At 56.5% G+C, this 24857-nt stretch overlaps 2 protein-coding genes and 1 non-coding gene across 4 annotated transcripts in view; 2 read left to right on the top strand and 1 right to left on the bottom strand.

Annotated features, from left to right (window-relative positions):
- The window catches only part of CLC2DL4 (C-type lectin domain family 2 member D-like 4), a 164916-nt gene extending 148345 nt beyond the window's left edge, over positions 1 to 16571 (top strand). Inside the window, exons 4-10 of the mRNA XM_046944086.1 lie at positions 12787 to 12927; positions 13025 to 13120; positions 14998 to 15179; positions 15376 to 15482; positions 15582 to 15779; positions 16300 to 16432; positions 16521 to 16571. Coding sequence (XP_046800042.1) covers positions 12787 to 12927; positions 13025 to 13120; positions 14998 to 15179; positions 15376 to 15482; positions 15582 to 15723 — 668 coding nt within the window. The 3' untranslated portion in view covers positions 15724 to 15779; positions 16300 to 16432; positions 16521 to 16571. The remainder of the gene's footprint in view (positions 1 to 12786; positions 12928 to 13024; positions 13121 to 14997; positions 15180 to 15375; positions 15483 to 15581; positions 15780 to 16299; positions 16433 to 16520) is intronic.
- On the bottom strand, positions 744 to 3475 carry LOC121113333 (C-type lectin domain family 2 member B-like). Of its 2 annotated transcripts, XM_040702835.2 has the most exons (5): positions 3177 to 3475; positions 2338 to 2439; positions 1948 to 2129; positions 1646 to 1752; positions 744 to 1546 (listed from the first exon to the last, which is right to left on the bottom strand). In XM_040702835.2, exons 1-5 carry the CDS (start codon positions 3409 to 3411, stop codon positions 1405 to 1407), a joined length of 768 nt encoding a protein of 255 aa, XP_040558769.1. In that variant the 5' UTR covers positions 3412 to 3475; the 3' UTR covers positions 744 to 1404. The 2 variants fall into 2 exon arrangements, with proteins under 2 accessions (XP_040558769.1, XP_040558777.1); XM_040702843.2 differs by having other exon boundaries at positions 2338 to 3220.
- A 4024-nt stretch (positions 16572 to 20595) lies between the features above and the next one.
- On the top strand, positions 20596 to 20786 carry LOC112531610. Its single transcript, XR_003073508.1, has one exon. It is a non-coding gene; the product is annotated as a U2 spliceosomal RNA (small nuclear RNA).
- The last annotated feature ends 4071 nt before the right edge of the window (positions 20787 to 24857 follow it).

Raw genomic sequence — 24857 nt, 5'->3', positions numbered from 1 at the left:
CTCCGTGAACTAACCTCCCCAGTCCCCCAAAACCATGTTCGATAGTCCTCAGGCTTCTGTCAGTGACCGCATCGCTGCCGGCCTGAACTATCAATGAAGGATAATAATCAGAGGGGCGGATCGGACCGGGAAGCTTTCTAGAAATACCCGTGACCCGGGCCCCAGGGAGGCAGCACACCTCCGTACGGGTAGGGTCAGGCCGACATTTTGGGCCCTCTGTTCCTCTCAGGAGGGAGTCACCTACGACTGTCACCCTCCTTTCTTTTCTGGAGGAGGCAGTCTTCAAGCGTGGAGCTGACCGCCTCACCGTAGGCACGCTTGGAGGCAGTCCTGCCACCTCATCCTCACTCACCTCTCCCTCTGCTTTCAGGGCTTCAAACCTATTACATGGAGGCACCTGGGGAACCGCGCTAGGTCGGGATGGGGGTTGCCTGCGTTGCTGAGCTGGGACCTGCTGCCATTCCTCCTCTCCTCTCAAGTCGGCCTGGGCCTGGCTAAAGCAACTATTTGTAGCAGTAATTGTACCGATTATCCGCACAGCAACACCCTGCATAGGTGTGCAGGGTTCTTTCTGGTGTTGTTGAAAAAATCAAGGTGACTGCAACACCTGGAAGAGACATAGCATGAGGCACCGGAGGGAACCAGGAGAGTAATTCAGGAAGGTGGTAATGGACAACAGTGCGTTGTAGACAGAAGGATTTGCCTGGGATATAGAAAAGGGTGGACTGAATCATGACGACAGCTTTTCCATATTTTGAGAACGGCCTTTTTCACATAACTTGAGTGGATACAAGCAGAAGGACAAGGTCCCTGTGTACACATCAGCTCAAGTCCGCAGAAACTCGATGCCAAACAACAAGAACTGAGAAGAGATTCCCCGTTGTTGAGACAGGACAGTAAAGATATGCCTCAGCTCAACACAGCAATACAAGCTGGTTTGGGCTACACCCCCCTTAAAAGCTCGGCAGTTCACAATGAGGTACAGCCTTATAACCTACATAAACTTACACAGGTTAAAGAGTTTGATTCCATACATCACTGCCCAGAGCCAAAGTCAGACAGTGGCTGGCAGCGATGGAAGCGTGATGTGACACGGTGGTGGCACCGCAGTGTCACACAGAGCCCGAAAGGAGAGCAGGAATACCCCCGCCCTCGGGTCCGGCTGCAGTAGGGCAGCACCGTGGGATCCTTCCATGCTGCTGCAACCTCTCAGGACCCTCAGAAGACCCTCCTTTTAAGGCACAGAGGAACAGACATAGTGCCGGAGAGATAACGACCAGCAGACTTGTGTGGATCCATGCAGGAACCACTGCAGCAGTGCTGGAAAGAGGCAGATTCCAGTATACACCAATGGCATCACAGAGACCAGTAGTGTTGGCACGAGCTTGCTGCGGATGGGATTTGTCATTCTGGGTATTTCTCCTTCCTCCAGCGGACGTAGCTGTCGGGTCTGCTGCACACCCAGAACTTCTCATTGTGGCAGAGGGCTGAGCTGATCCTGTCCCCATTCAGGTACGCACATTGGCCTCCGCCTCGCAGCTCAAACCTGAGCACAGGAGGGAGGAGAATGGGAAACCCAATCCCAGCCCATGCCAAACAGACCCCATAAGAGATCCCACCCCGACAGACGGACGCACACACTGACCAGTTGCTGAAGGCGCTGCCATCGGCCCATGTCCAGTGCTCGGCCCCTTCTGCCCTGTGCAGCCCAATCCAGTGGTCTTCCAGGCCCTGGTACCGCAGCATGACTTCCTATGAAGAAACCCAGGTGTGATTGGAGCCGCTGGAGGACTTTCCCCCCCATCTCAGGTCCCACGTCGCTGCAAGACATGTCCTCATGGCCTTGTCATGGGGTCAATTGGGGGCACTGGGAGCAGTTGGTGCGGCCCCACAAAGTGTGCATTTCCCACCCCCGTGTTGGCACTGGGGCTCACGCCCCGCTCTCACCATCTCCTCCTCCGTCTCTATGGTAGCCAGGGAAGCTCCGAGGCGGTGGCAGTGCTCCCTGCTGCTGTTCCAATCACTCTCCGTGTCCGAGAAATAATAGCATTTCCCTTGGAAACCGACCCAGGTGTTGGGGCACACGTGGGAGAAGGGTGGGCGAGGTGGGCACGACGGACGCTGGAGCACTGGCAGGGAGAGAGTTGAGCAAGTGGGAGGCAAAGGACGTTCCCCTGCAGCTGAGGTGGGGTTGGGATGCACGGCCACGGGGCGATGCCCTCGGAGCGGTTGCAGAGGCCGGGAGTTGGAGCAGAAGGTGCTTTGGGGCACCACGTGGGCAGCCCAGGAGGTGGGATGGGGGCTGTGCGTCTCCGTGGGGATGCGGGGGGCACTCACCTATCACGGCCACCAGCGCCGAAACAAGGATGCACGGCACTGCACACAAAGCCACGCAGAGCACGCGGCGCCTGTTCTGTCTCAGCTCACTGCATCCGGAGCCTGGCCAGACAGAGAGCAGTTCATGAGTCACACAGTCAGCACGGCTGGAAAAGACCTCCAACATCCTCCGGCGCGACCGTCCACGTAGCGCCGCTATTTCCCCACCAAACCCGATCACTTTATACTGCAGCCCCACGGCGCTGTGCTGCAGACTCCGCCCCCCCACAGCTCCGCTCCCCTCTCTGGACACGCTGCAGGGCCACAGTGTCTCTCCGGCAGTGAGGGGCCAACGCGGAGCGCAGCACTGAGCTGCGGCCCCAGCAGCGCCACACAGACGGACGGGCACCTCCTGCTCTGCTGCCCGCACTGCTGCCGCTACGAGCCGGGGCAGAGCAGAAGCAATGCACGGGACCCACGGGCTGTAGCGGAACGGAACTCCATCCACCACCGCCCTTCCCCGCTTTGCATGGAGCAGGATATTTCTTTGTTCTCCGTCCGTGCAGCGCCCGCCCGCAGCTCGCTCCGGGCTGCTGCCTTTCCAACGCTCTCGCTGCCATCCCAGCCCCGTCCCCGCGCTGTCCCCGCGCTGCCCGTCCCTTCTCCCGCAGGAGGACACTCCTTCTCTCCCGCACTCTCAGCACAGCTCCCCGCTCACTCCCGCCGCTCTCTTCCCTCCGCCTCAGCTCGCGGCACAGCGGGACGGCACCGCCGCCCTCAGCACGGACTGCCCGGGGCCCCTCCCGTGGGCTCGGGCTCTTTTCCCCGCTCGGCCCTTTCCCGCTGCCTCCCGGCATTACCTCTCTGAGACTGCCGTTCTTCGTCTCCTTCGCGCGTCGTCGCCTCTCGGGGCGGGGAAGGGCTCAGCCGCTCTTTTTCTTCCTTAGCATCGTAGAGGTGCGGGGCTGCGCCCGCCGCGTGCAGGGAGAGGAGCAGAGAAGGGTCGGGCTGAGGGCACAGCGGTCCCGGCGGAGCGCTCTTCTTAGCGAGGACCTCAAGGAGGGATCCTGGCGGAAAGCTGAAAAACAGCGGCATACTGCAGTGGGCACAGCGGTACCGAAAGCGCTCAGTCGCAGTCGGGAAGCCGTCCGGGAACGCCGCCAACAGCGTGCTCGATATAAAGACGCGGTCGGCAGAGGGGCGGGGCGGGGGAGGTGCAGCATTGCTATTCCTCTTTCTCTTTGCTATGTTTGTCTTTGCTATTCCTGTGGTGGGTGGGGGCTCTCAAGGACTGACTGCGGTGGGGGCCAAAATGAGCCTCGCTGAACTGAGTGAAGGGCAAAATCAGGTCCGTGCAGTATAGAAAGAAGGGCTTCATAGCAAGAAAAGAGAAAGCAGCTTCATAAGGTAGACATAAGGGGCAAATAGAGATAGTTTATGTAGAGAGTGTTAGAAAACAAGGGGTTCCAGGCACTTTCACAGGCGTTAGGTGCGAAATAACGAGGAGAGTGAAGGCCATAAAGATAAGGACTGGAGAACAGCTCAAAGGTTGGCAGGGAGGTGATTGGATGTCTGAAGTGCGAGCTGAAACCGGTTTGGGGGATGCCCCCCCCTTCGGGGTCAGAAGTTTGCAGCGAGGAAGACTATGAGCCTTCGCGAGGAAGACTACGAGCCTTCATCATCACGACCTGCTTTGCACGCGCAAGGGGGGCAGGAACTGCATGCTAATGGGCTCTCGGGAATGTAGTGAATATGTACCCGAATTCCTGTCAACTACTGATGATGTATTAGTTGGACCTGTATCTATAGCCCCATTTCTGCTGACGGTGTGCAAGTTAGGTGGAGCGATCCCCCTTGCACCGGGCTGTACGCGCGTCACCAATAAACACATGCCTGCTCTATATCCTTACCGGCTATGGGGTCTGATTGCCGCACGTCAACCCCCCACCGCCCTCCCCCGCTCTGCACGCAGCTAAAAATAGTTCCATGCAATCCGCCCGTGCAGCGCCCACCCGCAGCTCCCTCCGGGCTGCTGCCTTTCCAACGCTCTCGCTGCCATCCCAGCCCCGTCCCCGCGCTGTCCCCGCGCTGCCCGTCCCTTCTCCCGCAGGAGGACACTCCTTCTCTCCCGCACTCTCAGCACAGCTCCCCGCTCACTCCCGCCGCTCTCTTCCCTCCGCCTCAGCTCGCGGCACAGCGGGACGGCACCGCCGCCCTCAGCACGGACCGCCCGGGGCCCCTCCCGTGGGCTCGGGCTCTTTTCCCCGCTCGGCCCTTTCCCGCTGCCTCCCGGCATTACCTCTCTGAGACTGCCGTTCTTCGTCTCCTTCGCGCGTCGTCGCCTCTCGGGCGGGGAAGGGCTCAGCCGCTCTTTTTCTTCCATAGAACCGTGGAGGTGCGGGGCTGCGCCCGCCGTGTGCGGGAAGAGGAGCAGAGAAGGGTCGGGCTGAGGGCACAGCGGTGCCGGCGGAGCGCTCTTCTTAGCGAGGACCTCACGGAGGGATCGTGGCGGAAAGCTGAAAAACAGCGGCATACTGCAGTGGGCACAGCGGTACCGAAGGCACTGAGTCGCAGTCGTGTAGCCGTCTGTTTCCAAGTGTTTGCAACTGAACAAGATCACTATACGGTGTTAAGGGCTGTCTGTGGAAACTTGGAGGAAATTAGGAATCAAGAAGAATTTGGTAAACATCCCGGGAGGCTCCCAGGGGAAGGAAATCCCCAAACAAACCCCTTTGGGATGCGCATTGGCCCATTGGTGGGATACTGCAGGGGAACCTGGAGGCACCCTGGGTAAGGAAACTCTCGTCAAGTATTGCCATCAATGGCGGTTAATATACAAATTAGAAGATGGTGAGAAGTGGCATCGGAATGGAACCCAAAACTATAATACCCTCTTACAGCTACTGTTGTTCTTAAGGAGGGAAGGTAAATGAAGTAACACGAACAGTTTTTATAACTGAGTGCTCTCATCACGAGACTCAGTACTGGGTGTTTGTGGACACTGAAGAACTGTACTGTTTGATGTGTGGGTTCTGAAGGGAACGGGACAAACGGTTTTGATGGTGTAATTGTTAATGGTATACAGAAGCATGGTTGCGGGTATGTGGAAGTGTAACTGAGGGTATGAACAGTGGACAAAGGAAAAAGGGTTAAAGAGAAAGTGAGTTTATCTGCGCTGGCATGAGAGCAGCCCCCCCGCACCATTCCCCCGCGAGCAGAACTCTCGGAGTGAGAGAGAGCGCCGGAGTCACAGAGTGCTGCTGTAAACAGCGTTACTTGTGAATGGGGGGAGGTGGAGAGGATGGGGCACTGGAGGTGAGAATAGCCTTCATGTGCAGAGATGTCGGAAACCCGAAATTCCAGTGTTAGCACTGGAAGCCTCCGGAGAGGAGGAGGTGAAACTGAAATGTAATGGTAGTCCTTTATGTAAGGATGAGTTTGGAAAGGGAAAAGTTTGAGGACGCAGGCTGAGGAAGGCAAAGATGAGCAAGGTGTAACAGGGATGTAGATCCAAAGAGAGGTGAGCAATATGAAGAAAAATCTGATTGAGGAACAGTGATAGTAAGGAAATTGGGAATAGCAACAGCTGTTCCTGTTGCGGTGCTGGAGTAGAGCCGTAGGACCCAGAGGTCCCCTTAGAAAGAGGTAATGGGGGGGGCTGGAAGAGTCCATGGAGGGTTCCACCCCTGCTGGACTGAAAGCAGTGTGCGAACTGCAGGGATATGAGTCGTCGGTGGAGAAATCCAACCGTCTCTGATTGCAAAAGCGGAATGATGGGAATCTGGGAAGTTTTTCCTGGCAAATCCACCGGTGAAATTGCAGCTAGGAGAGCAGGAGAAAGAGGTTTATTTTCTGGTGGGCACGGGTGCCTCTCACCACCCGCAGATGATTTTGCATCAGTAGTAGGAGCTACTGCCCAACAAGAAAGAGCTTCCCTTTGGGGATCAAGTGAATATAGGCTGAGAAAATAAGTCGGAATACATCAATTCCCGTACATGCCGGGTTCTCCAAAACCGTTCCTCTGGCAAGGCTCATTAGAACAAATGGATGCAGAGATTCAATTCAATAACACTGGAGCTAAGGGTCAAACAAGATGAACTGATTGGAAATTGTAGGTCTGGCTTTAATACAAAGTGGGGAAAACAATGTTGTACCCCCAGAAGTTGCAGAAATCTTCACTAAGGTATGCTTAGCAGTGTGGGTATCAGGGATGCCTGGTAGAGCCAAAATGCAGCCCTAAGTTAAAAGCAAGGGCTAGGGCTAGCCCAGTCAGGGTAAAGCGGTGCCCTCTGAGGATATGCAACTGGAGAAGGAGAAAAGAAAAACGGATAACTTTTGGACTTTGGATGACTAATTGAATGTGAATCCAAATACAAGACTCCAATCTTGCCGATGAAAAATTGGATAGCAAGTGCTATAGTTTAGTACAAGATTGCAGGGCAAGTCATAGAATTGTTGAATGTATACACTCCGTGGTGGCAAATCCATCCACTTTAGTAACAAAGTTAGGGAATGAGTAGGTGGAGTTTGCCTTCTGGATGTGAAGGATGCCTTTTCTGCCTGGTTTGGCCAAAGGAAGCCTAAGGTTATTTGCCTTTGAATAGGAGAACCCCAGTATGAGACCAAAAAGACTCATTTAACCTGGACAGTGTTACCCAGGGTTGTGAGAACAGCCCAATGATTTTTGAGAACTGCTCAACTCGTGAGCCTGAGATTTGGGTTCCTCCATCCCACGGTGGAAATTTACTGCAGAACGTGGATGCCACAGAAACAAAGAGGGCTGTGCGCAATGGACTGTGAGCGGGCTGAATTTCTTGGTTTCAATGATGATCAAGTTTCTCAACAGAAGGCACAAATAAATCAACGGCAATTGACGGATCTGGGATAGGAGATTACAGCTGGACTTGGAACCTTAAGGACTGCCAGGAAAGAAGCCATCTGCCAAACCCCTGAGCCACAAAGTGCCGAGGAACTCCGTACATTCTCAGGAATGACAGCAGGGTGCCAACCGTGGATGCACGGCTACGGACTGGTGGTAAAGCCCCTTTATGAAGTGGGTAAGAGATGGCCAGAGTGCTTGAGGGTCGTGGCTGCACCAGTGCTCAGTATTCAAGAAGCCAGTAAATCTAGGCCAAAGAATAACAGTTTGAATATCTCATACAGTGTCTATACTGTTTTGGAGGTAAAAGGCGGGCATTGGCTCTCACCCCCAGAGGTTCCTGAAATGCCAGGCCATCCTGGTACAGCAGGATGATGCAGAAATAACTGGAACTAATATTGTCAACCCAGCATCTCTCCTTAGCAGAACTCCTGGAGAACCAATATTTCATGACTGCTTTGAAACTACTGCGGCTACGGACTGTTGCCAGTCGGAGCTGAAAGACGAACCCTTAGAAGATGTAGAGGACACCTGGCTTACTGATGGAAGCAGTTTGGTGAGACAAGGAAACCGTAAGGCAGGATATGCAGTAACTGCTACTGACAAGGTCATCGAAGCACAACCGTTACCTGTGGGGACTTTCCCTCAGAAGGCTGGAATGGCTGCCTTGACGAGAGACTCAAATATACAGACAGATGCTAATGATGTATTTGGGATGCTACACGCTCATAGCACCATCCGAAAAGAGCAAGGATGGCTCACGCACCAGGAAAAACAGCATGCAGGAAGGGAACACTGTACAGGAAACTGGAGGTAAGATGGTGGATCAGGGGGCAGAACAGGCAGTTGAAGGGGGCTTTAATTCCAGATGGTAAACTTAAAATTTCTGAACCTGAGTCAGAACCTGTAAAATATTCTGAAGAAGGTCGGAATTAACGATTTAGAAGGGAAGAGAGCAAGCTGACAGATGGGTACGTGCCCGGGTGGACACACTGTTGTGCCCTTTAGTATTTCACTGAAATTGGTTCTAAGGGAAGATAAGAAAATATATTGGGCTAATAGACATTACAAGGTACGATCCCAGGACCAGGAACAGAGTAAAGTGGGCCTATTGGGAAAGGGAACCTTCCAGGGCAACGGTGGCAAATTGAGTTCTTGGAACTCCCAAGAAAAGGGGGTATTGCTGTATGTTGGTATTAACTGATACCTTTTTGGGATGGCCAGAAGTATTTCCCTGTAGGACAAATAAGGCTTGGGAGGTCACAAAAATGCTGTTACATGAAATAATTCCAAGGTTCATGGTTCCTGTAGCAATCTAATCAGATCGAGGCCCACATTTTCTTTTGCCAAGGTGGTCCAACAAATAAGCACATTACTGGGAACTGATGGGCAATTGCACACACCTTATAGACCGCAGTCAAGCGGACAGGTGGAAAAATGAATCACCTGATCAAACTACAGATAGTAAAACTTGGCCAAGAGGCTGGGATTCCCTGGCCACCGGCACTGCCTTTGGCACTGCTGAGAATTCAGACTAAACCCCGAACCAAAGAAGGACTAAGCCCATATGAGATTCTTTATGGGCAATCCAATACTGTACAAAAGGAAATCTCTATGCAGGTGGGGAATGAGGTGTTTATTATGAATGTATGATTATCAATCAGAATTGTTGTGCATATTAGATGATACTTCTTTCAAGCTAATTTTGCATGGTTAAAGCAGCTCTTTATGGCTTGCATTATAGTAATTGCTTTGCTTATCTTTATATGTATTTCTCTGTGATGCATGCTATGGCTGTGTAAGGGTTCAGAGAATAGCTATGAAGACTGGAAGAAACACAGGCTAAGACAGAAGATGGAAAATGGGAGTTATTTTAGGAATTCTCTTCCTCGAAATGGGATCATCTAGCAAAAGGTTTTGCTAGACTTAAGAAAAGGGGGGATTGAGATCAGGAGCTCAAGTGGGTCCAGGGTTTGAACATATAGGGGAAAATAAGCTAGATTTGAAAACTAGGGAAGGAGAACGACATCTCAACATTTCATGGTCAGCTGTGCAAACAGAAAGAAAGGAACAATACGAAATGAATGGCTTTGACCGGTTTGAATGCACCATAAGAAGGTCAGACCGAGGAAGACGTCAAGCCTTCGCGAGGAAGACTTCTGACTTCATCCCCACGACCACCAGGGGAGACCCCCTACTACGGACAACGCATGCGCCAGGGGAGGGGCAGTATGTAAACGAATTCTCGGAAGTATAATGAATACGTAGATCGGTTCCAAGAATTCTGCTGAATATGTATGGACTTGACTTACACGTGTAGCGCTTCTACTTGCTGGTGTGCAAGTTTGGTGGAGTGATCGCCTTGCACTCGGCTGGCCGAATAAACCACACCTGCTTTATAACCTAACTGGGTTATAGAGTTTGATTCCGCACGTCGAGGCCGACAGTTCTCTGCTCCTCTCCCCGCACACGACGGGCGCAGCCCCGCACCTCCGCGCTGCTATGGAAGAAAGAGAGCGACAGAGCCCTTCCCCGCCCCGAGAGGCGACGGTCCAGCCGGGAGAGGAAGAAGTCCGAGCGCAACGGGGTAATGCCGGGAGGCAGCGGGAAAGGGCCGAGCGGGGAAAAGAGCCCGAGCCCACGGGAGGGGCCCCGGGCAGTCCGTGCTGAGGGCGGCGGTGCCGTCCCGCTGTGCCGCGAGCTGAGGCGGAGGGAAGAGAGCGGCGGGAGTGAGCGGGGAGCTGTGCTGAGAGTGCGGGAGAGAAGGAGTGTCCTCCTGCGGGAGAAGGGACGGGCAGCGCGGGGACAGCGCGGGGACGGGGCTGGGATGGCAGCGAGAGCGTTGGAAAGGCAGCAGCCCGGAGCGAGCTGCGGGCGGGCGCTGCACGGACGGAGAACAAAGAGCGTATTCACGTGAGGGGAACAAAGTGTTTACACGGCACACAGGACAAGGGAGATTAAACTAAAGAAGGGCACATTTAGTTTCGGTGTAAGGGGAGGTTCTTGCACAGTTGCCCTGATAGGATGTGGATGTTCCGGCCCAGGCTGGGCTCAAGGTCAGGCTGCACGGGGCCCTGGGCACTACAGTCGAGAACGTGATTGACAGCGCTGCCTGTGGGGGAGGATTAGGACGTGGTGATCCCTGGGGTCCTTCCAAACATACAGGTTGTCAGGTTACCTCGGTTCCAGGAAAGGGCGTGGAGCAAATTACCTTGAGAGCAATCCCATGACATGAGTGGGACAACTGCGGGATGGGGCTGAGCCACATGGGGTCAGAAAGGCAGCTGAATACGAGCCAGCATTTTGCCCGGGTGGCCAAGAGGGCCAGCGGTGTCCTGGCTCATAGCAGCAGCAGTGCGGGCAGCAGAGCAGGAGGTGCCCGTCCCTTTTGAGGCACTGCTGGGGCCGCAGCTCAGTGCTGCGCTCAGCGTTGGCCCCTCACTGCCAGAGAGACACTGTGGCCCTGCAGCGTGTCCAGAGAGGGGAGCGGAGCTGTGGGGGTGCGGAGTCTGCAGCACAGCGCTGTGGGGAGTGGCTGAGGGAGGGGGATGGGGCGGTGTGGGGCAGAGGGGCTCAGGGAGAGCTCAGCGCTCTGTGCCACTCCTGAAAGAAGGCTGGAGTGAAGGAGGGGTTGGCCTCTATCCGCAGGGAATGGTGATGGGACGCGAGGGGATGGGCTGAGGGTGCGCTGGGGAGGGTCATGTTGGAGCTGGGGAACAATCTGTGCTCCAAAGAGCGGCCAGCACTGCACAGCTGCCCAGGGCAGTGGGGAGTCCCCATCCCTGGGAGTGTTCAAGGCCAGGTGGGATGGGGCCCTGGGCAGCCTGGTCTGGTACTAAATGTGGAGGTTGGTGGCCCTGCCTGTGGCAGGGGGGGTTGGAGCTTCGTGATCCTTGAGGTCCCTTCCAACCCGGGCCATTCAGTGCTGCTATGAATCTAGAGGAAGAGCACAGCCACTTCTCTCCCTCAGCAATGTCTAAAGGCAGTGGGTGGCCCTCGCAGCCCACTAACACCAGGCTGCTTGCCCCGTCCCAGACAGGAGCATCCAGGCTGTGATGTGCCAGGTGACAATGATGTGCCCAGTGGCAACGTGCACACCCGGCCCACAGTCACCATCCTTTGGGATCTCACGGCTCTGTCTGTGTTTGTAGTCAGGCAGTTTCTGTCTCTTCCTCCTCCTCCCACTGTTGTGACGGCCTCACTCCATCTTCACCTTCTCCAAGCGCAGGAGCTTCCACCTGAAGGACAAACGGGAGCGAGTGTCCTTACAAATAAAATTTGGGAAGAACAGTGGAAGGAGAGGGGGTCCCCACAAAACAAGATCTAGAAAAAGCTGAGAAGAGTTTCGGTCCCCAGGATCGGGTGGCACAAACTTTCCCTGCAGCTCTGTGGCAGCAGATGCTGCCTTAGCACCTGTGTGTGCATCCTGGGCAGAACAAAGGGGGACAGACGTTATGGGGAACAACAGCAGTTCCAGTTGGCACAGCAGCCAGCTCTGAATGCAGGGCACCGAGCGTGTGTGAGCAAAGGGAACGCAGGGAGCGCCCACCGGGACTGAGCGTTGCGAGGGAACCGGGAGGAACACGAACCCCAAATGGGGAGAGGGGGAAGGGCTCAAGGCTCCGCCGTGCAGTGCCAGGACATTCCTGCAGTAACAAGAAGTATTGCACTGTGGTTCAGTGGTAGAATTGTTGGCTGCTGTATAGGAGGCCTGGGCTGCCATGGGCCCATTTGAGGGCTGTTCTCTGGGATCATTCAGGAGTCATTCGGACCTATTTGGGGCCATTTTAGGGCATTTCAGTGCAATTGGAGAGCTATTTTGGGGCCATTTTGGAACAGACCCAGGCCTGTCTGGGGGCGGTTCTCTGGGATCATTTTAGGATCAGTCTGGGATCATTTTGATGCCATTTGGACCATTTTGGTGTCATGTACGGCAGTGCTGAGCCATTTGGGGGTCACTTGTGTGTTATGTTGGGGTCAATTCAGGCCATTTCAGGTGCACTTTGGGTCCTTTTGTTGATGAGTTAATTTGGGGACCAATCAGGGCTGTTTACATTTATTTTCTGCTATTTTGGGGCCATTTGTGACAATCTTGGTCACTTCTGATTTCATTTGTGTCTATTTTAGGCTGTTTGGGTCAATTTGGGGCCAATCAGGGCCATCTGGGTCCATTTTGAGGTGCTTGGGGAGCTGTTTCAGGTCTGTTGGTGTTAACTTTGAGGCCCTGTGAGTCCATTTAGAGTTCTATTGGGGCAGTTGGGATCTATTCTGAACCATTTCAGGGCCATTTGTGTCTGTTTCGGCCGCTACGATTTCTGATGGGCTGATGAGGTCTATTTGGGCTCATCTGGGGCCATTTCAGTGGGTTTTGAGTGATTCAGTGCCACTTCTGTGCATTTTGGGGCTCTGTGTCCCAGTTTTGGGGGCTGCTTGGGGCTGTTTCAGTCAGTCTGGGGCTCATTTGGTGCAGTTTGTGTCCATTTGGGCCATTCAAGATTGGATACTGATAAGGCGCTACTTTGCTTTTAACCCCTTGTAACACTTGAAATCACACTCAGCGTCTCCTCTCTCCCTCCCACCCGCTCTCCCAGCTCCCAGAACAGGACAGGCAGATCTCAGCTCCACCATCCAACACTTCCATGAGATGGCAACAGGAGAGCAACAACCACATTCCCCACAGCAGGAAGCAGAGCTGTTCTGCCCAGGAGATGAAAACCAACAATCCCAATGGGGTAAGAGAACAGAATCTGTGATTCTCTGCTGGTACGCAGCAGGAAAGGGCTGAATGGGGGAACAGAGCCCCATCCCATCTGCTCTCTGCCCTACCAGGCTGCAAATGGAACGTGGGCAGAAGGAGAGCCACCCTTTTGCTCTTTGTGAGTGGAGTGCTGGTGGGTGTCATCGTCACATTGGTGTTTGAGAGAGGTGAGTGCCACCCAGCACCCCACTGTGGGTGTAGGATGGAGGACGATGGGGTTTCCCAGCGCCCTGAGCTGCTCCCCAAGCACAGCCCCCATCCTACCTCCTGGGGTGCCCACATGGTGCCCCAAAGCACCTTCTTCTCCACCTTCCCAACCTCTGCAACTGCTCCAAGGGCATCACCCCATGGCCATGCATCCCAACCCTTCATCTGCTGCAGGGGAACATTCAAAACAAAATACAATTCACAGAATCCAGAATCACAGCGTGGCCCGGGTTAGAAGGGAACTCAAGGATCATGAAGCTACAATGCCCTGCCACATGCAGGGCCACCAACCTCCATATTTACTAGACCAGGCTGCCCAGGGCCCCATCCAACCTGGCCTTGAACACCTCCAGGGATGGACTGGGCATCCACAGCCTCTCTGGGCAGCTGTTCCAGCACCTCACCACTCTCACACTAAAGAACTTCCCCCTGACATCCAACCTCAGTCTTCCCTCCTTCAACTTCAAACCATTTCCCCTTGTCCTGCCATTATCTACCCTTGTAAAGAGTTGCCTCCCCTCCTGTTTATAGGCTTCCTTTATGTCCTGGAAGGCTGCAATGAGCTCATCTGATCCTCACCTAGAGGTTTAGGGATGCAGGGCTAAGGGATGTGAGAAATATTAGGATCCTGACAACCAGTGAAGACAGAGGCAAAGAACTCCTTCAGTGCCTCAGCCTTCTCCTCATCCATTGAAGCCAGTTCTCCTTTTACATTTACCAAAGGAGGTACACTTGCTTTGGCCTTTCTCTTCTCGCCAATGTAGCTGAAGAATGTCTTCAAACTGTTTTTCACATCCCTCGACAAGTTCAGTCCTGCCTGTGCCTTGGCTTTCCTGATCCACCTCTGCAAGTCTGGACGGCATCCTTGAATTCTTCCCAGATGACACGTCCTTGTTTCCAGAGCTTGTATGCACCTTTCTTTGCCTTCAGTTTGCCTAGCAGGTCCTTGCTGAGCCATGCTGGTTTCCTGCCTCCTCTGCCTGCTTTCGTATTCACAGGGATAAAGAGCTCTTGTGCTCTCAGAAAGGCATGCTTGAAGAGCAGCCAGCTCTCCTCGACATCTTTGTCTTTAAGGACAGCATCCCAGGAGATCTTGGCCAACAATTCCTTGAACAGCCTAAAGTTTGCTCTTCTGAAGTCCGGGGTCCTGACCCCACTCTTTGCCAGGCATTCCTCCAGATCACAAACTCAACCAGGGCATGGTCACTGCAGCCTAGGCTGCCTCCAACCTTAACACCTTCAATGATCTCCTCCACACTGGTGAGCGGCAGGTCCAGACACGCTTCACCTCTGGTCGGTCTGTCCAATACCTAAACCAGAAAATTATCATCAATGGATTCCAGGAGCCTCCTGGATCTCTTGCAACTCACCGTGTGGTCTTTCCAACACATATCGGGATGGTTGAAGTCCCTCATCAGGATGAGAGCCTGTGAGCACGATGCCTCCCGCAGCTGAAGCAAGAAGTCTTCATCAACAGTCTCCCCTTGATCAGGCTGCCTGTAGTCTACCCCTATCACCAGCTGGCCTTTATTAGTCCTATCCCTAATTCTAACCCACAGGCTCTCAACCTATTCCTGACTGGTTCTCAGAGGGAGCTCCTCACAGTCTATCCACTCTTTGACATAGAAGGCAACTCCCCCACCCTTCCTACCTTGCCCCACCATTCTGTAGAGCTGATACCCCTCAATATTGGAATTCCACTTATGGAAGTCATCCCACCATGTTTCCATCATAGCAACAAGGTCATAACTTTCCAAGTGCATCACGGTTTAATCACAGTTTAATCACAATTATTTCAGCTCTTTGCCTCCCACTTGCCCAACTCTCTCCCTGTCAGTGCTCCAGCGTCCGTCGTTCTCACCTCGCCCACCCTTCTCCCACGTGTGCCCCAACGCCTCAATCGGTTTCCAAGGGAAATGCTATTATTTCTCGGACACGGAGAGTGAGTGGAACAGCAGCAGGGAGCACTGCCACCGCCTCGGAGCTTCCCTGGCCACCATAGAGACGGACGAGGAGATGGTGAGAGCGGGGCATGAGCCCCAGTGCCAACACGGGGGTGGGAAACCCACACTTGTGGGGCTGCACCAACTGCTTCCAGTTCCCCCTATTGGCCCCATGCCAAAGCCGTGAGGAGATGCCTTTGGGCAAAGCACCGGCCTGTGCAGGGACAGGGAAGTGCTCCAATGGCTCCAATCACACCTGGGTTTGTTCAAAGGAATTCATGCTGCGGTACCGGGGCCCAGCAAACTGTTGGATTGGGCTGCACAGGGCAGAAGGGGACGAGCACTGGACATGGGCCGATGGCAGCGCCTTCACCAACTGGTCAGTGTGTGCGTCCGTCTGTCGGGGTGGGATCTCTTATGGGGTCTGTTTGGGATGGGCTGGGATTGGGTTTCTCATTCTCCACCCTCCTGTGCTCAGGTTTGAGCTGCGAGGCGGAGGCCAATGTGCGTACCTGAATGGGGACAGGATCAGCTCAGCCCTCTGCCACAATGAGAAGTTCTGGGTGTGCAGCACTGCTGACAGCTACGTCCGCTGGAAGCAGAAGGCATTCCCAGATTAACCGATCCCATCAGCATTGAGGTCGTTGCAAGGCTGCCGGGCACTGTAAAGTCATCGGTAAATCCTTCCATCTGCCTCTTTCCAGCACTCCTGCACTTGGCTCTGCATGTAACCATGCAGCTGTTGCTGCTCATCTCTTGGGAAAGTGATGTATATTCCCTGTTCCTTAAGAATTGTTGGTTGGTAGAAAGCAGTTGGGTTAGAAGGGCCCTGAAGCTCCCACCACCATGAAATGGATGCGTTGGGTCGGGATCTGTCCTCCCCGTGTCCTTCTGCATGATGTGGGAACAGTGCAGTGTGTGCACAGCAGGGAGCAGTGTTCCATCTCGTGGTGCTGTGCTGTTGGCTGGATCTGAGGGTGGAGGCATTTCCCTCCTTTTGGGTTTCTCTCTCACATCTCCGTGCCACCACTATGGCACACAGTGGTGACATCGCTCCGAGCTGCTGTCTGACTTTGGCTCTGACAGGTAGTGCTCCCGGTGCTGTTTGACTGCAGTGGTGGGTGTTGGGTTTACACCATTACAGCTTTTGCCGCACCACAACTTTTGTCATTCTGATCAGTTCTGTGTCAATGCAGCAGAGGATGCACTGAATCCCACAGTGTCTGTTGGGGCTGAAGGGGTTGAAGAGCAGCCCGTTGTGAGAAGGAGCCCCAGGGGACAGCGCTGACAGCACCAGCACCTGGAGATGGAGCTGCAGAGAGCTCAGAGGTGGGAGAGGGATGGAGGTGGGAGGAAAGGGATCAACACCATTCACTGCTAATGTCACTTCTAATGTCTTATGTGGAAATGCTTCCAGTTACTTCTGGGGACAGATTTCAGGTTTTGGATAAAGAGATTTCTGCTCATACGGACGGGTTCCTGCTTACGGTCACAGAATGTTGCCCGTGGGGACAGATGCCTCTTCCAGGCAAGAAATTCCTTTCTAGAGGGACAGATTTCAGCTTACCATCATGGGATTCATTTCAAGAGGGCAGAATGCTGCTGCTGTGACTGCTCGACGTCATGTCCTCGTCGTCGTGGGGCGGCACCACTGCCTTCCGGCCCCAGCACGGTCCCAGCACAGCAGCAGCCGCAGGGTGGCACCCTTCATTCATTTCAGGACCACTGTAAGGATGAGGTCACAGAATCACAGAATGGCCTGGGTTGGAAGGGACCTCAAGGATCATGAATCTCCAACCCCCCTGCCAGGCAGGGCCACCAATCTCCTCATTTACTAGATCAGGTTGCCCAGGGCCCCATCCAACCTGGCCTTGAACACCTCCAGGGATGGACGGGGCATCTACCACCTCTCTGGGCAGCCTGTTCCAGCACCTCACCACTCTCACAGTAAAGAACTTCCCTCAAACATCCAACCTAAATCTTCCCTCTTTCAACTTAAAACCGTTCCCCCTTGTCCTGCTGGTATCTACCCTTTCAAAGAGTTTACTCCCTTCTTGTTTATAGGCTCCCTTCAGGTACTGAAAGGTTGCAATGAAGTCACCCCGCAGCCTTCTCTTCTCCAGGCTGAACAAGCCCAGCTCCCTCAGCCTATCTTCGTAGGGGAGGTGCTGCAGCCCCCTGATCATCTTCGTGGCCCTCCTCTGGACCCTCTCCAACAGCTCTCTGTCTTTCTTGTACTGGGGGCTCCATACCTGGACACAGTACTGCAGATGGGGCCTCAAAAGAGCAGAGTAGAGAGGGACAATCACCTCCCTGTCCCCGCTGGCCACCCCTCTCATGATGGAGCCCAGGATACCATTTGCTTTCTGAAAAAAAAAAACCCTGCACTTTGCCGTTTTGAACCTCATTAGGTTCACCCGGGCCCACCTTCCAAGTCTGTCAAGGTCACTCTGAATGGCATCCCTTCCTTCCTCCGTGTCAACCGCACCACTTAGCTTGGTGTCGTCAGCAAATTTGCTGAGGGTGCACTCGATTCCATCGTCGATGTCATTGATAAAGGTGTTAAAGAACACCGGTCCCAAGACAGACCCCTGGGGGACTCCGCTCGTTATCGGCCTCCACCTGGACATAGAACCACCCTCTGTCTGCGGCCTTTCAACCAATTTCTTATCCAACGAGTGGTCCACCCATCGAATCAACATCCCTCCAATTTGGAGATAAGGATGTGGTGGAGGACCATGTCAAAGGCCTTGGCCAAGTCCAGGTAAATGACATGGGTCGCCTTCCCTTCATCCACCAACGCCGTCACTCCATCATAGAAGGCCACAAGATTAGTTAAGCATGACATTCCCCTGGTGAGGCTGTGCTGGCTGTCTCAGATCACACGCTCATTCCTCATGTGATCGAGCATGTCATCCGGGAGGATCTGTTCCATGATTTTCCCAGGCACAGAGGTGAGACTCACCGGACTGTACTTCCCGAGGTCCTCCTTGCTCCCTTTCTTGTAAATGGGAGTGACGTAACCCTTCCTCCAGTCATCTGGGACCTCGCCTGACAGCCATGACTTCTCAAATATGATGGAGTATAGTCCTCCATCAGGGCATTCCAGCCGTGGGATTCATCCCACCGTTCCTTCACGTGCGGGACAACCGGGGGATCAGGCCTAGCCAGCACGGGTTCACGAAGGGCAGGTCCTGCTTGACCAACCTGACCAATCCTTCTACGATCGAGTGACCCGTCTGGTGGGTGAGGGAAGGGCTGTTGATGTAGTCTACCCAGACTTCAGCAAAGCCTTTGACGCTGTCTCCCACAGTATTCTCGTGCAGAAGCCGGCAGTCCGTGGCTTGGACAGGTACGCTCTCGGCTGGGTAAGGAAGCGGCTGGAGGGCCGGGCCCGGAGGGTGGTGGTGAATGGAGTTCAATCCAGCTGGCGACCGGTCACGAGTGGTGTTCCCCAGGGGTCGGTGCTGGGGCCTGTCCCGTTTAATACCTTTCTCGATGAGCTGGATGAGGGCACTGAGTGCACCCTCAGTAAGTTTGCAGGTGACACCCAGCTGGCTGGAAGTGTCCATCTGCCTGAGGCTAGCGAGGCCCCGCAGAGGGATCTGGATAGGCTGGGTAGCTGGGCCGAAGCCAACGGGATGGGATTCAACAAGAGCAAATGCCGGCTCCTGCACTTTGGCCACAGTAACCCCAGGCGACGCTACAGGCTTGGGGCAGAGTGGCCGGAAGACTGTGGAGAGGAAATGGACCCGGGGGTGTCGATTGACGCTAGGCTGGACGTGAGCCAGCAGTGTGCCCAGGTGGCCAAGAAGGCCAACGGCATCCTGGCTCGTATCAGAAACAGCGCGGCCAGCAGGAGCAGGGAAGTGATTGTCCCCCTGTACTCAGCACTGGTGAGGCCGCACCTCGAGCGCTGTGCCCAGTTTTGGGCCCCTCGCTGTAAGAAAGACATGGAGGCCCGGGAGCGTGTCCAGGGGAGGGCAACACAGCTGGTGAGGGGTCTGGAGCGCGGGCCTTAGGAGGAGCGGCTGAGGGAGCTGGGATTGTCCAGTCTGGAGAAGAGGAGGCTCAGGGGAGACCTCATCGCTCTCTCTAACTACCTGAAGGGTGAGCTGGGGGTCGGCCTCTTCTCTCGCGTGACTAGTGCTAGGACGAGAGGGAATGGCCTCAAGCTGCGCCAGGGAAGGTTCAGGCTGGACGTTAGGAAATACTGCTTGTCTGAAAGGGTGGTCTGGCGCTGGAATGGGCCGCCCAGAGAGGGGGTGGAGTCACCGAGCCTGGAGGTGTCCAACGAGCGTTTGGACGCTGTGTTGAGGGACATGGCTGAGCGGGAACCATTGGTGAAGGGCGAACGAATGGCTGGACTGGATGATCCTGTGGGTCTTTTCCAGCCTTAGTGATTCTCTGATTCTCTGATTCGATGATCGAGTTGTCCTCCGCAGACTCCAGGACTCTCCGGTACCGTCTGCCACCCGCCGCGCCGCTCTCCCAGCAGACGTCCGGGTGGACGAAATCCCCCATCAGGACAAGAGCCCGCGAGCGCGACCCCTCCTGCAGCTGCAGCAAGAAGGCCTCGTCCACAGCCTCCCCAGAGCAGGCGGGCTGCAGCAGACCCCAACCACCAGATGCCCCTCACTGGACCCATCCTCGCTTTTCGCCCACGAGCTCTCGACCCGACCGCGGCTGTTCCTCAGACACAGCTCTTCGCGATCCATCCACTCCCTAACACAGAGGGCAACTCTGCCGCCCCCCTGCCCCGTCTGTCCCTTCTGCAAGGCCCGTAGTCCTCCGTCAGGGCATTCCAGCCGCGGGATTCATCCCGCCGTTCCTTCGGCACGTCCTCCCCCCTCCTTCCGTGCGGGTGCCAACCACCACCCGAGAGGACGGAGGAGAAACCTCCTGTGTGCTCTGATCCCTCCAGCGGTTTTCCCGGAGCCCTGAAGTCCCTTTTGATCGGCCGAGAGCTCCTTTTGCCGGCCTGTCCATTTCCAGAGCGGAAAGCTGGAAGAGGATTTGGAGGCCGGTGATGGTTTTGGCCCCTTCCAACGCAACCGCGCCACGATGCCACCAGTGCTGCCACCCTCCCAGGGCCGCCGGGTGCAGCTGGATGCATCGAGCGCCATTGCTCTGCCGGCCGCAACCCCTTCAGCTCATCGCCCCGCGCTGACAGAACGGCTCCCGACTGCGGGCCGTTCTGTCGCTGCTGCCGGAGCGGAGCTGCCGCGCCGTGGGAGGGAGGCGGCGGGTGAGGGGCGGGGCCATGCAAATCGGAGCCGCGGGGGCGGCCGGGAGCGCTCCGGCACGCTGCACCGGGGCCCGTTGGGGCCGGCACGGGGGCGGAGCGGGAGCGGGAGCGGGAGCGGGGCGGTGCGGGGCGGGGGGCGGCGCCGTGGCGGCGGGGCCGGGGTGGGTTTGGGCGCGGGGTGCGCGTCCGTGAGCTGTCGGGGGCGCGCGTGGGGGTGGGCGCTGTCCGGGAAGAGCGCGGGTTTATCGCTTCTCGGCCTTTTGGCTAAGATCAAGTGTAGTATCTGTTCTTATCAGTTTAATATCTGATACGTCCTCGATGAGAGGACTTTATATTAAACGGATTTTTGGGCGCGGGAGTTGGACCCGGAGCTTGCTCCCTCCGCTCCGCGCATCGTCCCGGTATGGCAGTACCTCCGGGCACGGTGCACCTCCCCCGGGAGGAATGTGGCGTGGTGAAAGGAGAGAAGGAAGGCGGGGCGGTGGGGTTGGGCGCGCGGGAGGAGGGTGGCGCTGTGTCCCGCGGGGGGGCGCAGTCGGCTTCGCGGCGCGGCGCGGCGCGGCGCGGCGCTGCGTTCGGTTGCGCTGAGCGCCGTCAGCGGAGCGCGGCCCTGCGCTGTGCGCGCCGCTCGGACCGCGGGGGAGGGGGCGTTGGCGGCGGCCGCAGCCGCTGATGGCGCCTCCCTCCGTCTCCCTGCCGGCCGCTCCTGTTCGAACGCAGCCCCGAGCGCAGGCGCACGCTGCCGCCTCGCGTCCAGCTTCTCGTCCACCAGGACCCCCCAGCTCCTTCTCCGCAGGGCTGCTCTCGAGGACATCTTCCCCCGGTCGGCGTCAGTGCCTGGGATCGCCCCGACCCAAACGCGGCACCCTGCGCTCGGCCTTCACGAACCTCATTGCGCTCACACGGGCCCCCGTCTCCAGCCTGTCCAGGTCCCTCTGGGTGAGAGGAATCGACTCCTCTCACTCCCACCTGCAGGCTCAGGGTCCCGGCGCGCACGGCAAGCCCGACCGTCGGTGAAGACTGAGGCAAAGCACTCACTGAGCACCTCAGCTTTTCCCACGTCTGAGGAAGCCAGCTCCCCGCTGCCTTCCATCAGAGGGGGAACGCTCTCCCTCGGCCCGTCTCCTCCCGCCTACGTCCCTGTACGTAGAACCCCTTCTGGTTGCCTTTCACATCCCGCGCCACGTTCAGCTCCGTCTGTGCCCTGGCTTTCCCGATCCTATCTCTACGCACGCGGACAACAGCCCTGTGTTCCTCCCAGGCTACACAACCCTGCTTCCGCTCCCGGTACGTTTCCCTCTGTTCCCTCAGCTTCAGCTGCAGGTCCTTGCTCAGCCATGCCGCCCGCCCGCCTCCTCTGCTCAGCTTCTTCTGCTGGGGGACGGAGAGCTCTTGTGCTCGCAGAAGGGTCACACAGAGTGGCCCGGGTTGGAAGGGACCTCAAGGATCGTGAAGCTCCAACCCCCCCACCGCAGGCAGAGGCCGCCAGCCTCCACATTTCATACCAGCCCAGGCTGCCCGGGGCCCCATCCAACCTGGCCTTGACCACCTCCAGGGGTGGACGGGGCACCCACAGCCTCCCTGGGCACCTGTTCCAGCACCTCTCCACTCTCACAGTAAAGAACTTCCCCGATATCCAACTTCAGTCTTCCCTCCTTCGACTTCAAACCGTTTCCTCTTGTCCTCCTGCTGCTACCCACCCTCGGAAAGAGTTGCCTCCCCTCCTGCTTGTAGGCTCCCCTTCGGTCCTGGAAGGCTGCAATGAGGTCACCCCGCAGCCTTCTCTTCTCCAGGCTGTGCAAGCCCAGCTCCCTCGGCCTGCCTTTGTAGGGGAGGTGCTCCAGCCCTCTGCCCATCTCCGTGGCCCTCCTCTGCCCTTAAAGAGCTGCCAGCTCTGTGCTGCTCCTATGCCCTTAAGGACAGTTTCCCCGGGGATCCCACCCAGCAGTTCCTCGAGCAGACAGAATTTCGCCCTCCTGAAGTTCAGGGTCCTGGCTCTGCTTTTTGCCAGGCCTGCATCCCTCCGGATCGCAAACTCCTCCGAGGCACGGTCACTGCAGCCCAGGCCGCCTCCAATCTTAACCTCTCTAACGCTCTCCTCTTCCTTGGCGAGCACCAGGCCCAGAGAGGCTTCGCCTCGGGTCGGCCCGTCTGTTACCTGGACCATTTGAACTCAGCCTGGCTGCTGGGGTCAAAGGGAACAAGAAACCCCTTTACAAGCATATCAGCAGTAAGAGGAGGGCCTGGGAGAATCTCCATTCTTTACTGGATGAGGCTGGGAATGTCACCACCGAGGACAAGGAAAAGGCAGACGTTCTGAACGCCTTCTTTACATGTGTCTTTAAAAGTCAGACCAGTTAACCTCAGGCTTCTCCACTCCCTGACCTGGCAGCCTTGGCTGGGGAGCTGACTAAACCCTCCACGACTCAGGAGGACACGGTCAGAGACCTGCTGCTCCAACTGGACCGCCCCAAGTCCATGGGGCCGGATGAGATTCACCCGAGAGTGCTGAGGGAACTGGCGGAGGCGATAGCCGAGCCGCTTTCCGTCGTCTATCAGCGCTCCTTGTTGACGGGTGAGGTCCCGGAAGACTGGAGGCTTGCCGGTGTGACTCCCATCTACCAGAAGGGCTGCAGGGAGGATCCGGGGAACTGCAGGCCTGTTAGCCTGACCTGGGTGCCGGGGAAGATTATGGAGCAGATGGTCTTGAGGGAGATCACGCGGCACGTGCGGGACAGCCGGGGGATCAGGCCTAGCCAGCACGGGTTCACGAAGGGCAGGTCCTGCTTGACCAACCTGACCAATCCTTCTACGATCGAGTGACCCGTCTGGTGGGTGAGGGAAGGGCTGTTGATGTAGTCTACCCAGACTTCAGCAAAGCCTTTGACGCTGTCTCCCACAGTATTCTCGTGCAGAAGCCGGCAGTCCGTGGCTTGGACAGGTACGCTCTCGGCTGGGTAAGGAAGCGGCTGGAGGGCCGGGCCCGGAGGGTGGTGGTGAATGGAGTTCAATCCAGCTGGCGACCGGTCACGAGTGGTGTTCCCCAGGGGTCGGTGCTGGGGCCTGTCCCGTTTAATACCTTTCTCGATGAGCTGGATGAGGGCACTGAGTGCACCCTCAGTAAGTTTGCAGGTGACACCCAGCTGGCTGGAAGTGTCCATCTGCCTGAGGCTAGCGAGGCCCCGCAGAGGGATCTGGATAGGCTGGGTAGCTGGGCCGAAGCCAACGGGATGGGATTCAACAAGAGCAAATGCCGGCTCCTGCACTTTGGCCACAGTAACCCCAGGCGACGCTACAGGCTTGGGGCAGAGTGGCCGGAAGACTGTGGAGAGGAAATGGACCCGGGGGTGTCGATTGACGCTAGGCTGGACGTGAGCCAGCAGTGTGCCCAGGTGGCCAAGAAGGCCAACGGCATCCTGGCTCGTATCAGAAACAGCGCGGCCAGCAGGAGCAGGGAAGTGATTGTCCCCCTGTACTCAGCACTGGTGAGGCCGCACCTCGAGCGCTGTGCCCAGTTTTGGGCCCCTCGCTGTAAGAAAGACATGGAGGCCCGGGAGCGTGTCCAGGGGAGGGCAACACAGCTGGTGAGGGGTCTGGAGCGCGGGCCTTAGGAGGAGCGGCTGAGGGAGCTGGGATTGTCCAGTCTGGAGAAGAGGAGGCTCAGGGGAGACCTCATCGCTCTCTCTAACTACCTGAAGGGTGAGCTGGGGGTCGGCCTCTTCTCTCGCGTGACTAGTGCTAGGACGAGAGGGAATGGCCTCAAGCTGCGCCAGGGAAGGTTCAGGCTGGACGTTAGGAAATACTGCTTGTCTGAAAGGGTGGTCTGGCGCTGGAATGGGCCGCCCAGAGAGGGGGTGGAGTCACCGAGCCTGGAGGTGTCCAACGAGCGTTTGGACGCTGTGTTGAGGGACATGGCTGAGCGGGAACCATTGGTGAAGGGCGAACGAATGGCTGGACTGGATGATCCTGTGGGTCTTTTCCAGCCTTAGTGATTCTCTGATTCTCTGATTCGATGATCGAGTTGTCCTCCGCAGACTCCAGGACTCTCCGGTACCGTCTGCCACCCGCCGCGCCGCTCTCCCAGCAGACGTCCGGGTGGACGAAATCCCCCATCAGGACAAGAGCCCGCGAGCGCGACCCCTCCTGCAGCTGCAGCAAGAAGGCCTCGTCCACAGCCTCCCCAGAGCAGGCGGGCTGCAGCAGACCCCAACCACCAGATGCCCCTCACTGGACCCATCCTCGCTTTTCGCCCACGAGCTCTCGACCCGACCGCGGCTGTTCCTCAGACACAGCTCTTCGCGATCCATCCACTCCCTAACACAGAGGGCAACTCTGCCGCCCCCCTGCCCCGTCTGTCCCTTCTGCAAGGCCCGTAGTCCTCCGTCAGGGCATTCCAGCCGCGGGATTCATCCCGCCGTTCCTTCGGCACGTCCTCCCCCCTCCTTCCGTGCGGGTGCCAACCACCACCCGAGAGGACGGAGGAGAAACCTCCTGTGTGCTCTGATC

Source organism: Gallus gallus, chromosome 1, assembly GCF_016699485.2.
Source record: "Gallus gallus isolate bGalGal1 chromosome 1, bGalGal1.mat.broiler.GRCg7b, whole genome shotgun sequence".
Lineage (NCBI taxonomy): Eukaryota > Metazoa > Chordata > Aves > Galliformes > Phasianidae > Gallus > Gallus gallus.
The sequence above is the reverse complement of the archived record's forward strand: the minus strand, read 5'-3'. Positions and strand labels throughout refer to the sequence as shown.